This window comes from Girardinichthys multiradiatus, chromosome 12 (genome assembly GCF_021462225.1).
Source record: "Girardinichthys multiradiatus isolate DD_20200921_A chromosome 12, DD_fGirMul_XY1, whole genome shotgun sequence".
Classification (NCBI taxonomy): Eukaryota; Metazoa; Chordata; class Actinopteri; order Cyprinodontiformes; family Goodeidae; genus Girardinichthys; species Girardinichthys multiradiatus.
Window position 1 is genome coordinate 14,291,094 of NC_061805.1, and position 15,432 is coordinate 14,306,525.

The following is a 15,432-nucleotide window of genomic DNA, read 5'->3' on the forward strand; positions in this document are numbered from 1 at the left end:
GCCTTTTCGTTCTTTAACTAGATGCCTCGACAGCCATCAATAGACAGGGATTCCCTTATTGCAGTTCTCTGCACTTCCAAAGAGGCTATCCTTCTTAATGGCAAAATAGCCACTCCAGCTGCCACTATTTGGACAGTATTAAGTCAGCAGCTGGAAAACAAGATGTCTCCAAAAGCCCTGTACACTTTTGTAAAATCTAACAGACACAACATCTGGTCGTGTTTGGAGATCAGTGAGCAGGAAAGTGATCGTGAGAGCAGTGTGGACACAGAGTTTGACTCTGGCTCCATTTCTCCTGGACAAGATGACTGCTCAGGTTTTCAGCTTGAAGTTCCTTTTGAGGAATGGATCAAATTTGTACCTGAGAAAGTGGAATATAATGACAAGTTTTCATCATCTGGCAAAAGGGAATACATGATTTTGAAGACTGGCACTTGGAGTCATGTAATTAACCATCTGATTTGGAAAAAGATCAAAAGCACATGTACATTTGTGTTCCAGAGAGCAAAGGTTTATCCAACTGTCACAAGCAACTACATAGATATCAAAGGCTTATGTAAAGAGTGTCAAGGCCATATTAAAATGACTTGCGCTAGAGAGCCAACGGTAAACAGCCCAATGCTGCTTCAGTGTTCCATCGAAGACACTGATATCTCCCTGCACACTGGGCAATCCAAGAGGTTCATGTCTGGAAACCTTCGTGCACAGATTTCAAAAGAGCTGTGTGAGGGCAGGATGGAGCCGGCTGTATGGAGGTCAGCGAAGGCATCAGATTTGATGGATATTGGAGATGCTGAGCCAAGTCACCTTCCAAATTTGGCCACCCTACGAAAAGCTAAGCAGGAGAGAAGAGATTTGGAATTAGGTGACAAAGATCCCATTTTGTCTTTGCAGTTATTAAAATATAGCACACCTCACAGTGGTAGTATAAGAGACATTGGTCTAGACAAGTTCTTCTGCCACTATTGGAGTCAAACACAGCTACATGTGTATAAGGCATTGTCCAAAAAATGCCCCTCAGTAGTTTGCTTTGACGCAACTGGCTCAGTTGTGAGAAGACTGGTGAGACCAAATGGTACATCTGGCCACATCTTCTTATATCAAGGCGTTCTGACAGGGGACAACTGCTCAGTCCCAGTTGTGCAAATGCTGTCAGAGAGACACGACATTAATACAATTGCAACATGGCTGACAGAATGGCTTCGTACAGGTGCTGCTATACCAAAGGAAGCCGTGAGTGACTTTTCTCTGGCTATTCTTGGTGCTCTGGTGAAGGTCTTCACTCCTTACCCCGATCTGAAGACATACATTAACGAATGCTTCCGTTTGCTACTTGGGAACCAGTCTGCAAAACTTCCTCCTTGTTTTATCAGGGTTGATGTGGCACACTGCATAAAGATGATCTGTCAGTGGGACTGCCTGAAAAACAAGTCACACCGTGTCAAAGATTTCTTTGTCAGGGCAATAGCAAAGCTTCTTCAATCACAGTGCTTGGACCATGCAAAACAGCTAATACATGCCATCACTGTTGTGGCCCTCAGTGAGGCAGAGGGTGATGATAGTTCTGGAGTCCCTCTCGAATCAGAGATGTGCAAACAATATCTAAAAACCCAGATCACAGAAGACTCCATCATCATTCCAGCTGAAGATCCAAATGAAATGCATCAAGTGGATTCTTTTGACGAGATCCAGACTGACCTACGCGGCTGGGTATCAAACATATGCGAGGAGAGCAGGTCACTCGCTGCAGCCAATGGGGATAGGGATAACATCCATTTCCTCCCTGATATTGTTCCACACATAATAAGACTAGCAAGTTACTTACCACTTTGGACAGGAGTAATGGTCCCCCTCTTCAAAAGCACCAACCTCACAGCAAGCTCAGCCACTGTTGAAGCAGAATTCAAAAATGTAAAGCATGGCCTTTTTAAACACGAGAACTTACCCATTCGAGTTGATCGCTTTATTTCTCGTCATCTTTCCTTTATTGAAGGAAATATGCGGATTTGTTCTGCAAAAGCGAAAAATTATGAGGAAACATCTGGATTAGCAAAAGTTTCCGAAACAAACTCTGTATCCATGACTACCCACAGTGCTGAAGCCAAGACAAGAATGGATTCTCACCAATCTGTAGAATCCGATGAAACCACAAACATTCCTCCAACAGATGAAGACGTGGTTGAAAACTGGAGGGGACTAATTCTTCCACCCAAAAAAAGGAAGAGAACTTCTTATCTCACTTCCTGCACTGAATGGCTCCATGCAGATCCATCTTTTGGGGCAAAAAGAGTGAAAGTGGGACTATTAAAAAATGGAAACCTGCATCAACCTATTAGAGTTGGGAAATCAACAATCTCTGTTCTGAACACATGTGCATTTGATGCGTTTTGTCAGTGCTTATGCTGTGCTTTTTGTGACAGCTCAGCATTTCAAAATGTTGTCAGGAACAACAGTGACAACCCCATCTTGCTGCTGGTAAAAGCCATTGCTACAGATGGTGTGACCCCAAAGATCTATTCACAGAGGGCAGAACTGCTTAGTGCAATGTTTGAAAAAATCCAGTTGATGTCTGGTGCCCATCAAATCGATGCCCAGTGCAATATCTCCACGGTCATTGGAAAAACAATGAGAAATATATCCAGCGTTTACATCTCAAAACACTGCTCTTCACAGTTCTGCCAGCTAAACAAAGGAACAACAAGGGAAGTACCATTTGTTTCTCCAGACATTTCTGTGCTGATGGACTCTGGCATGGCTCAGCTTGACATTTCAGTGGAAAATGGACTCTTCCTTCCGGAGTCTCCCTGCCTTCGCCCACTACCGAAGGAATCAGAATGTCCACTTGAATTCAAAACAGGAGCCAGCACCTCAGGAAAAATGCTCTGTGCTGGAACTGTTACTCACAGCTACAGCATTGGAGAAATAACATGGATTGACACTGACCTTGCAAACACAACTCAGTTTCCTTTGAGTGAATTTCCCCCCACTGTTGCTCTCCAAGGAAAGACATTCTCTTTGAGAGGAGTCATCGCTTTCAAGGGAAGCTTGACTAAAGATGGTCTGGGACATTACATTGCATACTGCCGAAGAGCTCCATGTGTGTGGGAGCTTTATGATGACCTGGCAAATATAGTGAAGACTGTGTCTGAAAAGAAGACAATACAACCACATGCAGTGTTATACACAGCAGACTGAATGCTGTGAATCAACACATTTTGGGGGAACATTTCTGAGAAGCCCAGATCAAAAGGCAAATACATTTTGCCATGGTTTGATATTCCTGACCAGAAATAGGTTCTATTTTAATGTTCTTTGTTACAAGTTCTTAGATGGTTAAGTATGCCATATTTTGCCTGTGGTGATTTATAACATAAAGTTAATTTTCCAAATCAGAAGTGTTTATTCTTCTTTGAAAGTATAATGTAGATTACATTTTCAAACAGTAACTTGGTTATGCGTGATCTCAGAAGTCATGGTTACCTCTCTCAATTAATTAGAATAGAAAACCTTTATTGTTCCACAATAGGAACATTTGAGTGTGTCAGCACCAAACCATAAGGCAATGAAAGTACACAGGTTCATATTTATCTAAAAAAGTGGAAAACTTACCCAAACTAAAAGCTATAAGAAACAAAGTGCAAAAAACAATCACAAAAAGGCTGAAAGGGATTTACAATAACAGAGAGGAAAAATACAATACTGTGCAGTTATCAGTAAGGTATAAGTTATATATATTAAATTAGGCGTGCAGAACAATCAGGTGACAGTGGTGACAGCATTTATGTAAACACTTGATCAGATAAAAACTTGATCAGATAAAAACTTCAATATTGGCATGAAAGTAGAAAACCTATTGTTTGTTGGAAGCAGTGATGGTTAGCCTATAAAGTCTAACAGCAGCTCTGATCTGCAAAAAAGTACTTTTGTCCACTTAAGGTAAAGCTTAATTTAGGCTAAAGTACCTCTCCATGTCTTTACTAGCTTCATGCATGGGATGGGAAATACTGTCCAACTATGAATATATTGGTCATGTGCCCACCTCATGCCCTGAATAAAGTGCAAAACAATATAACAAGGCATACATTTTACAACATCGGATAAAAACACAATTTAACTTGCATGATGAAAGAAAAACACGAAATTAATAACTGCTTGCTTGGTGGTGATGATGTTCAGCGCAGGCCATAGACGTCATCGATTTAAGTCGTCAGTGATCGCCTGAAAGAAAATTATATAGCTTAAAAGCGGCACAAACAGCATTAAAAAGGTAGACCACTCCGGTTCAATTTGGAGCAAAATGGGGGGATGGTGACCTCTGGATGACCTAAAAAAAATATTCTTTAATATCTCATAAACCAAAACAGCACAAACGAAAATTTTAACGGCACAAACCTGCACAAACGAAGCACTAACCATTCTGTCTATTTGCTGGAATTTTTCAAGTGGGTGGGGTGTCAGCTTCACGCAGCTGCTGGTCGCGCTGCTGTTAACGTTACAGACAGAGTAGAAGAAGAAGAGCTGAAGTAGAAGAGCTGAAGAAGAAGAGCTGAGGGAGCCGCTCTGGCCTGGGCTGATCCTGGCTGTAATGAAGGTTTGTTTCGCTGTAGGAAACGTTACTGGTTTTATCAACATTCAAAAAAATGGTTAAAAAAAAACCAAATGGCTTTGATGCGTTTTGTTTTACTAAAGGTGAGGACACAAATGTTAAACCAAGTTTTTATGAAGAAACAGAACAGCAAATAGGAAGACAAGAGCACAACTCCCTGATTTGGGAAAGTGGAGCTACAGTGTCAACAAGGATTCGTCCAAAGTAAGATGTTTTAGAATTGATTGGTGACCTTTAGTTTATATTTCCTGATTTAGTTATTAGTTGTTTTGCTAATTTATCATAGTGATTTGTGAACTCAGGCTGAGGGGTGTTTTCCACTTAGTTTGGATATATGAAAGTCACTGAAAGGAGTCAGAAACAAGGAAAGTGAATGAGGCAAGAAGTGCGTGAACTGAGAATGAGAGGGGAGAGAGAATCACCTGGTTAAATGTGCATTTCTTCTGTTGTATGAGCCTGTAGCTCCAGGTAAAAACAGTTGTTTTTTTCGTTTTGCTAAATATGGCAATTTTCGTATTTCATCAACTGAGGAAAATAGTTAAATAATTAAAGAAAAGTTAATATTTAAAGGATTATCCTAGTTTCTAAAAATATCCAATTACTAAAAGCCTGTCTACGCTCAGGCTCAGTTTTATATATATATATATATATATATACATATATATATATATATATATATATATATATATATATATATATATATATATACATATATATATATATATATATATATATATATATATATACATATATATATACACACACACACACACACATACATGCGTGTTCTGCTACGCAGTAGTTGCCCACCCCGCACCTTTTCATGGCACGCAGCAGGCGTGCGAGCTGATTCTCTTTATATGGTCTCGCTTCCCTCCTGGAAGCTTCAGATGCATCAGAGGAGCGGAGAGGAAATCGCGGAGCACCTCAGTTTCATCCCCTAGCTGCTGCGCTGAAATGCGCGCTAAACGTGTGCCTTTCTGTACCCGTGTGTCCCCCACAGGCGCAGTTAGTTCAAACATGTGATAGGTAAAAGTCGTGATTCGCTGGATTTTTATTCTCTCCTTATCTTGTGGGTTTATCCTTTGTCTGTCGTCGATCAGTTTGTGGAATGCACTACATTTTCCTCTCTGGGTCGTTTCCACTTCAGGATGGGAACTGCATTAACCAAAAGGAAGAACCAGAGGACTGATGCGATTTCTTCCGTGGCCGCAAAAGTTCGGTGAGTGACGGGCTGAGTCGGCGAGGTGTGCGGCGGAACACCCGCACAGAAACATGCATGTAGAGCGCTGCAGGGTGTGCTCTTTTAACGCTGAAACTTTCATATGAATGCATGTCGGTTTAAAAAAAATCAGCTCATAAATGGCAGGGATGACAGATGCAGCCGCTTACTGTACCTCTTTGTAGAGTTAAATTTGCTCTAACTGTGTTTTACACCTCCATGGGCTACTTGTTTCAGTGGTCTAGGCTACACACTGCCAGTACGACATGACAAGAAAGCTCTAACATGTTCATCATTATCACTTAATATACTTTTGGAGATAATGCATTTGTGCAGCTTAATTCAAACAAGCATCATCCCAGCAAAGGAAAAAAAAAACTTGCTTCTTCTATTTTGCTGTCTTGATCCTGACTTGCTTCAGTCATTCTATTATCAGCTAAAAGCCAATTGCCTTTAATCCTTATTTGAGCATTATTCTTTTCAAAATCAATCCTTTCTAACCAATTTATCCCATTCCAGTCCAGTACAGTAAAACTCACACTCAAACTAACTTACAAACAATTAAATTCTGTCCAGTTCTTATAAGTCAGATTCAGCAGGTCATAAAAGACAAATTAGTGAAAAGAATTCTTTCTAGAGAAACCAAATCTTCATTCAGTTCATTCATTTCAATATTTGTGGCCTTCTCCACAAGATGGTTTTTGCAAACTGCACCTGTATAAATGAAAATAGAAAATATTGACTGTCAATGAATATGGGCAGATGACTGGTTGAAGTAAATGACAGGTGGAAGAGCTTTAAATGTTTGTGCAATCAGACATATATGCTGACTTAATACAAAATAGTGGTGAGTGTAACCAGACAGTATGGTGGTAAGATAACTCTGGTGGTGAGGAAAAGTGAAGCAGACCTGAAACAATCGTTCAAATGGTGATACAAGCATGAATAATACATGGTTCATGTATTATTCAAAGCACACTTTCAAAGCAATTATAGACTATAAAAAATAATAAAAACGCATAAATAATGCTTCTCATTAGACTGGTTAGCAATTTTTACATGGCTAGCTGAGCCTTATTTATGAAAAGAGTGGACATTGAGGGGTACATGTACCAAATGTCATGCTTGTGTCACCATTTGAATGATTCTTATGAAATATGCAAAAATCTGCTGCACAAGAAGACAAAAAAGCAAGAAGTTCCTGACTGATTTCGAAAGAAAGAAGGAATGGCAATAAAACAAGGATGGATATGATCAGGAATGAGACAATCATTACATGAAAGGACAGATAGTCATCCTGATACATACGTACAAGAAGACACTTTGCTGCCATGGTGCTGAATATTTTCCTATTTTTCATCCCTTTTCCAATTGATCATTTTGACAACATTGTCTGAAAACATATGTCCTAAAATATTCCATGTGATGTGTTTTGTTGTTTGATTCCCAATAGAAGCCAAGCATGAAATCTGTGGAAAAAAAGCAGAATTAGTTAAAAGTACAAAAAGAACGTTTTTTTTTACACCCAGTAATATTTTTTCTGGATCAGTTTACAATTTCAAAGAAATATTGATTGAGTAAATCTTGTGGATTTTCCTCAACTTCTATACAATGTTCTTCCACAATGTTTCAAGAAAGACACACAATTTCTTGCAGCATTGTCAACTCATATGTAGCTAGTGTAATACATGTGCATTGTCGCTCGAGTCTTACTCAGAAGTCTCACATGTTAGCGATTTCTTGAAAAGGTTTTGAGCAGTGTATATTTTACAAACATGCATTAGCTAGTTTTACTCATGTTTATAATGGCATGAACAGTTCTACTCATTTAAAGGATTAATATAAACAATATCACATTACACAGCAAAATTTAAATATCAGGGTGGTGGAAATGATACTATTGGTATTTTTTAAATACACCAGTATATGTTAATATTGTCACACCGCCTAACCATATTTTGTATAGAATTTTTTTGTCTTGTTTGTAGTTATACTATGCTGACAAAATACTTGCGTTTACACTGTTAACCCAACTACAGTTTTTTCCACTATGTTTGAAGGTGAAAAGACAGTTTGCTGACAAAAATCATAACAGGATGAACTATCATTGTAAATTAAATGAATGTGTGGGTCAGTGTGTGTCAGCAGGTAAATATCCTTTACCTGCCCAGCAGTTGTCCAAATATATAAAACCCATGGCTCGTGTGAGCTTCTGCTAACAAGCCTCTCACGCACGTGTTCAATTTACACTACACACCAACTAAACAAAGAAGTGCAAAGTCCATACATTATTCCACCATTTTTATCAAAACACTAGAAGATAAAGTCCTTTAAAACAACAACTTTTACACTTACCGCAATGGACCGGCAATGTGCTTGCTCATTGACTTGCGCTCCAGCCAGTTGGTAAATGGAGAAGGCAGGCGCAATCAGGCTACAGTCTCGGATCAGAGCCACACCTTTTTGCATGTGCTTCAGGCGGGCTCATGATTCCAGCCCAGCACAGAGCTGGTGTAGATCCCTTGTACCATCTCTTACTATTATGCGGATATGGCGGCATGTAAACGGATAAGGTCCAGATCTGCATGCTGAATAAGCATGGAGGTGATCTGAATAAGCAGGGTTGCGTGCCACTGTGGCAGAGGGTGGAAGACTAATTACCAAAAATGGATCTGAAACAGAAATTCAATTCAATTCAGTTTTATTTATATAGCGCCAATTCACAACACATGTTGTCTCAAGGCACTTCACAACAGTCAGGTACGTACATTCCAATTAATCCTAACCATTGAACAGTGCAGTCAAAGTTAGTTATTTATTCAAATTGGATAAAAAGTTTTTCTGTCTAAGGAAATGCAAAGACGACATGAGGAGAAAGACAAACAGAGATCTAAGAGAAATAAATTCTATAACACAAAAAGACAAGACACAAGAAAAACTAAGAAACTGATCACAACAACATGAACTAATATGACATGACCAAAAATGGCAACTAATAACATGAAATCAGAGAAAAGCACTGAATGGGAACCTGAGAACATCATCAAAATGTAAAGACAAACTACAACCAAAACCAAAACACTTGAGAATTTTGAGAATCATGACATGGCCATGTAATCATAGCCATGCTTTTCTCATGTTTTTTCCAAACATATAAAAGCAAATAAAACATATATAAATATGTATCTATACAGTGTTTTTATTAATGAGAAAGACGTGGTTGAAATAGTGCAAATATGCATGATGTTGATCTGACGCTTAACAGTCAGAGTGCTCAGACACTTAAAATGGAAAGAAATGTTGTTTGTGTCAGCTGGTGACACAAACATCATTCAGACCCGAAGGTAAAAGTCCAAACAGTTTATGTGCAGGATGTGTGGGGTCTGCAGAGATGTTAGCTAATCCTAGACCTGTACAAGTCATATATATATAAATAAATAATGGACAAATGCCAAAGTGTCAGAGCACAATTCCTGTTATGCATAGAGCCTTGACGCACTTTGTGATGAGCCTTACCGCCTCCCTGTCCTGTTTATGACAAAGCTTTTGTGGTAGAGATCACCAAAGCCAGGTTCTGCTTCTGTTTGCCTCTCAAATGGAAAATATTACAAGCAATTTATAGCTGAAGACCCCTTTAATAATTCAAAAATGTTTGAGTCACTTCTGGGAGAATTTGCAGGGCACAACAGTTTTCAGAACTTAATAGTTTCCACTTTAGTGAATCTGTGATTTCATGGCCTCTTTTCCACAGGACTGTGTGACCAGCAGAAGCCCTGTCCTCATTGCTGCACAGATTAGTTCCAGCCATGGTCCAGTGTGGTTATTAGCAGTAAAACATCCAGGACCCCTCTCTAAAACATAAATCTGTCAGATTATCTGGCAGAAAGCCATATAAGAAGCTTTAGGGGTCACAAACAGATTTTTTTTTTTTAAACCAGCAGAGCTAATTGATTATTTTTTCACATTCGAATTCTGTGATGGAGCCTTGGCTTCACTGAACAGGTTATTTAAAGATAGGACCACAATCATGCTCATTATGGCTTTTTGTTGATAGCTTAACTTGTACTTGTAAAGTACTGTTTTACATTTGAAATCTTGGTTTACTTCAATAGACTAATCTTTTCAGAAAATGTGCCAGATTTTCTAAGTAATCAAGTTATTCCCTTTCAGTGGACCTAACTGCATTCCAAGCCTTCCTAAACCCAAATTGATTTCTGAGAAGCTGAAACCAGTCAACTGAAAATAATTTAAGAACATAATTGTCCAGTTCATTATTTGAACACTTTTTTATTAACTGCTCTTTTGTTTGTCATCAGTTTTTTTTTAATTGTATGCTTAACTTGAAAATGCTAGTTGTACTCTAAAAATTGCTGGTTTAAAAATAAATACAAATTTGGGTAAATTTGCTCACCAGAATGGTGTGGTTATCTCTTGCACTTTCAATATTTGCAGGTCACGTTAGGAGAAATATCCTCCTAGGTACTCTGCACAGAGCAAGGAAACTTGTTTTTCTCTCGGCTGGACCGTTTTCGATTCTCCAGTCCTTTTAGATAAACACTGGTGACAAGAAATTCGCATTTGAGGATAGTGCTGCTGTATATTGACAGAGCAGTTGTTCCATTCACTCTAACATGCTGCTGATGTCTTTTGCTTGACTGAAAATACAAATGGATGTGGTCCATCAGGACAGTGGACGGGTATGCAAAGCACCTAGATGGCTAGAAAAAAATGGATGTAGCCACTGTTAGCTGATCTAGCCAGGAAAATAGTTTGCCATGTTAAGCTGTCAACAAACCATGTTTAAATTAAATTTCTACGTTGATGTTACAGTTTAGCATCTTGATTATTGTTATGATTAATATTCTTAATGTTATTATATTTTATTTAGCTTTTGTAATTGCACAAAAGTTTAAGAAGCAGCTCTGAAGTAGTTATAGGTATGGTATAGGTGTCTGTAGTTTAAAAACACACTGATATTAGCTGAAGGTGCCAAGTCTGATAACCTTGATCAAAATTCCAGCTGTTTCAAAGTTGTATGTTGATCACCTTATTTTAGTCATACAAAAAACTCCCAAACAGTCAGTCATTTTCTACCGCTTATTCCATAGTGGGTCACAGGGAAGCTGGTGCCTATCTCCAGCAGTCTACGGGCAAGAGGCAGGGTACACCCTGGACAGGTCGTCAGTCCATCGCAGGGCAACACACAAACAACCATGCACACACTCACACACCTAAGGGCAATTTAGAGTTACCAATCAATCTAACAGGCATGCCTTTGGACTGTGGGAGGAAGCCGGAGTACCCGGTGAGAACCCAGGTACCCAGGCATACACGGGGAGAACATGCAAACTCCAAAGACCCCCGGCTGGGAATTGAACCCAGGACCTTCTTGCTGCAAGGCAACAGTACTACCAACTGCACCACCGTGCAGCCCTAATATTAAACATTGCTTTAAAATATTGTAGCTGTAATAATGTTTTTTTTTTCTTTCTAGCTATAATAATATTGTTTGTAAAGAAATAAGTTTGCCCTGCTCAAACATATAATTTTGTGAACTCCTGACTGTTGAAGTGAGAGTTGACACCATGGTGAGATCCAAAGAGCTGTTTAGACCTTCACAAAGGAGACTAGAAGTGTATGAGCCTGGTAAGGAGTTTAAATAAATCTCAAAATAACTTGAAATCCACCATTTCACACTTGAAACAGCCAACAAAAAGCTCAGTTTCTCCCTGAAAGAAGACCACACAATACTGAAAGAAGTCTCCAAAAACCCTAAAATGTCATCTAAGGACCAACAGTAGGCACTTGCTGCTGCTCATAAGTGCTGATAGGCTGGACAAGTATGACTATCATTGGATTTATGCATGGAAAAAAACATGAAGGCTGGATTAGATTTCAATCTGTAAAGATATATTTTTAAGGAGCTGGATATTTAAGGGCCTCCCCTTAAAGAAATTCTTAAAAAATGATTAAATAAAAATATATTTTCTCTATTGCAATAAACTGTTTTGTTATGGTATATTTTTCTGGCATGCTAATTATAAGAACAATAAAAATCAAGTATTGACTGATATTGTGGTTACAGATTATTATTGCTTTTTGGAATAAGAGGGGGTCATTTGGAGCCAGATCTGTTTTACAGGCTCTTTCTGGCAGTTTTCCTTAGTAGGTTGTAAATTGCTGCAACAGGGCACGATTGACCTTTGTAATCCATGATAAACATGACATTGCAACATCAGTGAATATGCAAACCAGCTCCATATGTTAAGCTACATTACTGTTTTCTGATTTGTAGCAGGCATAGTGTTAATCACATTTTATGAGAGTATAATTAAGTAGAGTTTCAAGAGGAGTGTGCAGTGAAAGATATTTCAGTTTCCTTCAACACAAAGAGTGTAGGAAAAGCTATGATTTTCTATGCTCATGTGTGGTTGCACTGTGCACGTGTGGTTACAGCGCCTTGAGTGCTGTGTTGCTGAAAAACCCTATATAAATAAAATTGACTTGACTTGACTGAAAACTCAACTGGTGTTAAGGGGTTGCACATTTGGATTAGAATGTTGTGAAAGCCACGAAAATCATAAGCTGCCCCCTCTTCCTGGTGATAAAATGCCTACCTTGTGATAGATAAACAGGATTCTTTTCATCAATCTCTATATTATTTTTTTGTATTCGAGAACTGGTGAGCTCTGTAGCAACACTTTGGTTACGGGTATTGTCCTGAGTCCTGACCTGTGTTGTCAATGAGTACATACTTAGAACCTAAAGTAGGCCTACACTCTGTCCAAAACAGTTAAACAGCTTAACCAATATATATATATATATATATATATATATATATATATATATATATATTTAAAAGTTAACAACAATAACAACCAGTTAATGTGCACTCCTAATTAATAATAGGAATGCAACAGCATAACAAAATTGCATTACAACAATGTGCAAATCCATCATGAAGAAAAGACATTTGTGTGGAAATATTGAAGGAACATCTTAACACAGTCAGGAAGTTAATGCTTGGGTATAAATTGGTTTTACAAATGGACAATAACCTTAAACATACAGCCAAGTTAATTTCCAAGTGGCAGAAGAAGAACCAAGTCAATGTTTTGAATGCACCATCACAAAGCTATAAACTAAGTCCATAGAAAATTTAGAAGAAAATGTCATCAGCTTGAAAAAAATCTAAAGTTGATTATCACTTTTTTTGGGACTGTTTTATGTTTTATTAGTGTCACCCACTTCTGCAATAGTGGGTGACACTAATGGACTTATATTTAACAAACAGACAAGAGAAGCCAAAATGCATCATCTTAGTTATGTGTTATAAACCACAGCGGCAACATTTTTAATTGTGTTGTGTCATCCTACAGTCTGTCTCTGTATATTGTATTTTGAGATAAGTGTATATCTCACGAGCAGCGTTGGCTGAAGGAGGGGGCCCTCTGTCTCCATCTGTTCACTGTGGGGTGATTATTGATACAGGCCATAATTAGTCAAATCAATGTGAACATTAAGGGCCATCCTGCAAGTCACCTATCTTCCTCTGTCATTAGCAGAACATTAAATCAGCCCAGTGTTTATGAACAAAAGTAAATACAAAGAAAATGATGGGGCTTGTAAATGTGACGTCGGCAGCACAATGCATTGCGGGAGCGTAGGATACGGAGGCTAGTAGAGGCCGGCATCTTGTTGGAGCGTTGTGGTTCTATTTCATCCCTACTGACCACCAGAGGGCGGTGCTGAAAGCACTGAATTCCCTTCGCGAATGTGCAGTTCGACTAAATATACCAACAGGGTCACACCTGTGACACACCAGATGACCACTCAGAAGCTATATAGGCTGACGTCATCCGAGACTCTGTTCCTTATTTCTTCTCGTGTGCGGTTCTGTTAGGAGATTCAATTTGTGTACTCATGTTAATGCTAAGGTGTGTGAGGTGTATTATTACCAAGTGAGTTGTAGTACCTAATTTTCACCACTGTGAGGCGTAAGTAAAAGAGGTCAGAGACACATGTTGTGTCGTCACGTTTCTTTTTTTTCCTCCCTCCGTTGAGATGTAATTTAAGAGAAGAAGATGTTCACTGTTAATGTGACTAAATAAATATGCCACAGCGGCTAAAGAGAATCACTGCCTCCATCAAATTATTCCTCCGAGTTCAGCGCAAGTGAAGCTGCAGTGCTCAACAGGTTATCGGCCCAGGAGCAACTCGAGGAGAATTTTTGTTCTGATGATTTATCACCGATAGAAAGTCGCGACGGATAGCGTGCTAACGGCGGGATAGCATCATGGATCAGCGAGGGACAAGCAGGTCACCTCAACTTATATTTGACGGAGATGAGAGCAAGTATGAACTTTGGGAAACTAAAGTCCTCGGACACTTGCACTTATTAGGATTGAAGAATACCGTTTTGAGGGAACCCAACGGTGAAGCCAAAGTAGCGGCAGATGGTAAGAAAAATGCTGATGCATATGCCGAGCTGATTCAACTTTTGGATGATAAAAGCCTCTCGTTAATTATGAGAGATGCACCCGATAATGGAAGAAAGGCATTTAAAATATTGAGGGACTACTACGCCGGAAAGGGTAAACCCTGCATTATCCACCTGTACACCACGCTGACATCTTTTCAAAAGCGGAACGACGAAACGGTTACTGACTACATCATCAGGGCAGAGGCCGCCATTACGGCTCTACGCAACGCGGGTGAGACATTAAGCGATGGCTTATTGATTGCTATGGTTTTAAAAGGACTGCCTGAAAGTTTTAAACCTTTTGCAATACACGTGACACACAACAAGGACAATATAACGTTTACTGAGTTTAAAATAGAGTTGCGTAGTTTTGAAGACACTGAAAAGTTAACCGCGGCTGAATCCACTGACAATATAATGAAGACTGTGGCAAGAGTCGGGCGAAAGGACACCAGGTCAAGTACACAGAGCAGAGAAAATAGTAATGCCGGCATCGTGTGCTTTAAGTGTGGAACAAAAGGGCACCGAGCAAAAGCATGCAGACGAAAGACGTGGTGCCGTCATTGCAAGAGCAACACGCACAATGATACCACCTGTAGACACAAAGACAAACAAGATGGAGCGCGGAAAGTCGCAGATGAGAGCGGCATCGGATCTGGAGCGGCAGCGGCGGATTATGCCTTCAAGATCAAGGAAGCAGAAGTCAAAATCCAGCAGCAACAGTCAGCGCGCAGCATCAAGGAGAAAGGTCTGATGGTCGACACGGGAGCTACGTCACACATCATTAATGACGTAGGCAAATTTAAGAGCTTCGATCACACCTTCAAACCTGAAACGCACTGCGTGGAGTTAGCAGACGGAACCCTCTGCAAAGGCGTCACTCAGCGGCGGGGAGATGCTGAGGTCTTCCTGATCGACCGTGTAGGACAGCGACACAGAGCAATGCTGAGAGGCGCGCTGTTTATTCCGTCATATCCCCAGGACATTTTCTCGGTGAAGTCAGCCACAGCATTAGGAGCAACAGTCACCTTTAAACAAGGACAGGACATGCTAACCCACAAAGACGGTACTAAGTTTAACATTAGTGTACATGGTAAATTGTATTATTTACCAACCGAAGCT

The 15,432-nt window shown here is 39.5% G+C and overlaps 1 protein-coding gene and 1 long non-coding RNA gene across 4 annotated transcripts in view; one reads left to right on the plus strand and one right to left on the minus strand.

Moving 5' to 3' along the window:
* Window positions 1–1,517: 1,517 nt before the first annotated feature.
* Window positions 1,518–3,954, minus strand: LOC124877491. The gene is made up of 6 exons (XR_007040546.1): window positions 2,944–3,954; window positions 2,711–2,817; window positions 2,125–2,272; window positions 1,826–2,011; window positions 1,699–1,706; window positions 1,518–1,602 (listed from the first exon to the last, which is right to left on the minus strand). It is a non-coding gene; the product is annotated as an uncharacterized LOC124877491 (long non-coding RNA).
* A 1,508-nt stretch (window positions 3,955–5,462) lies between these two features.
* The window catches only part of nsmfb (NMDA receptor synaptonuclear signaling and neuronal migration factor b), a 107,102-nt gene continuing 97,132 nt past the window's right edge, over window positions 5,463–15,432 (plus strand). For 2 of the 3 annotated variants that reach the window (XM_047382407.1, XM_047382408.1), the window contains exon 1: window positions 5,483–5,828. In XM_047382407.1, the coding sequence (XP_047238363.1) occupies window positions 5,758–5,828 (71 nt within the window). In that variant the 5' untranslated portion in view covers window positions 5,483–5,757. Of the gene's footprint in view, window positions 5,829–15,432 lie in introns of all 3 variants that reach the window. The other variant, XM_047382406.1, reaches the window with a different exon arrangement.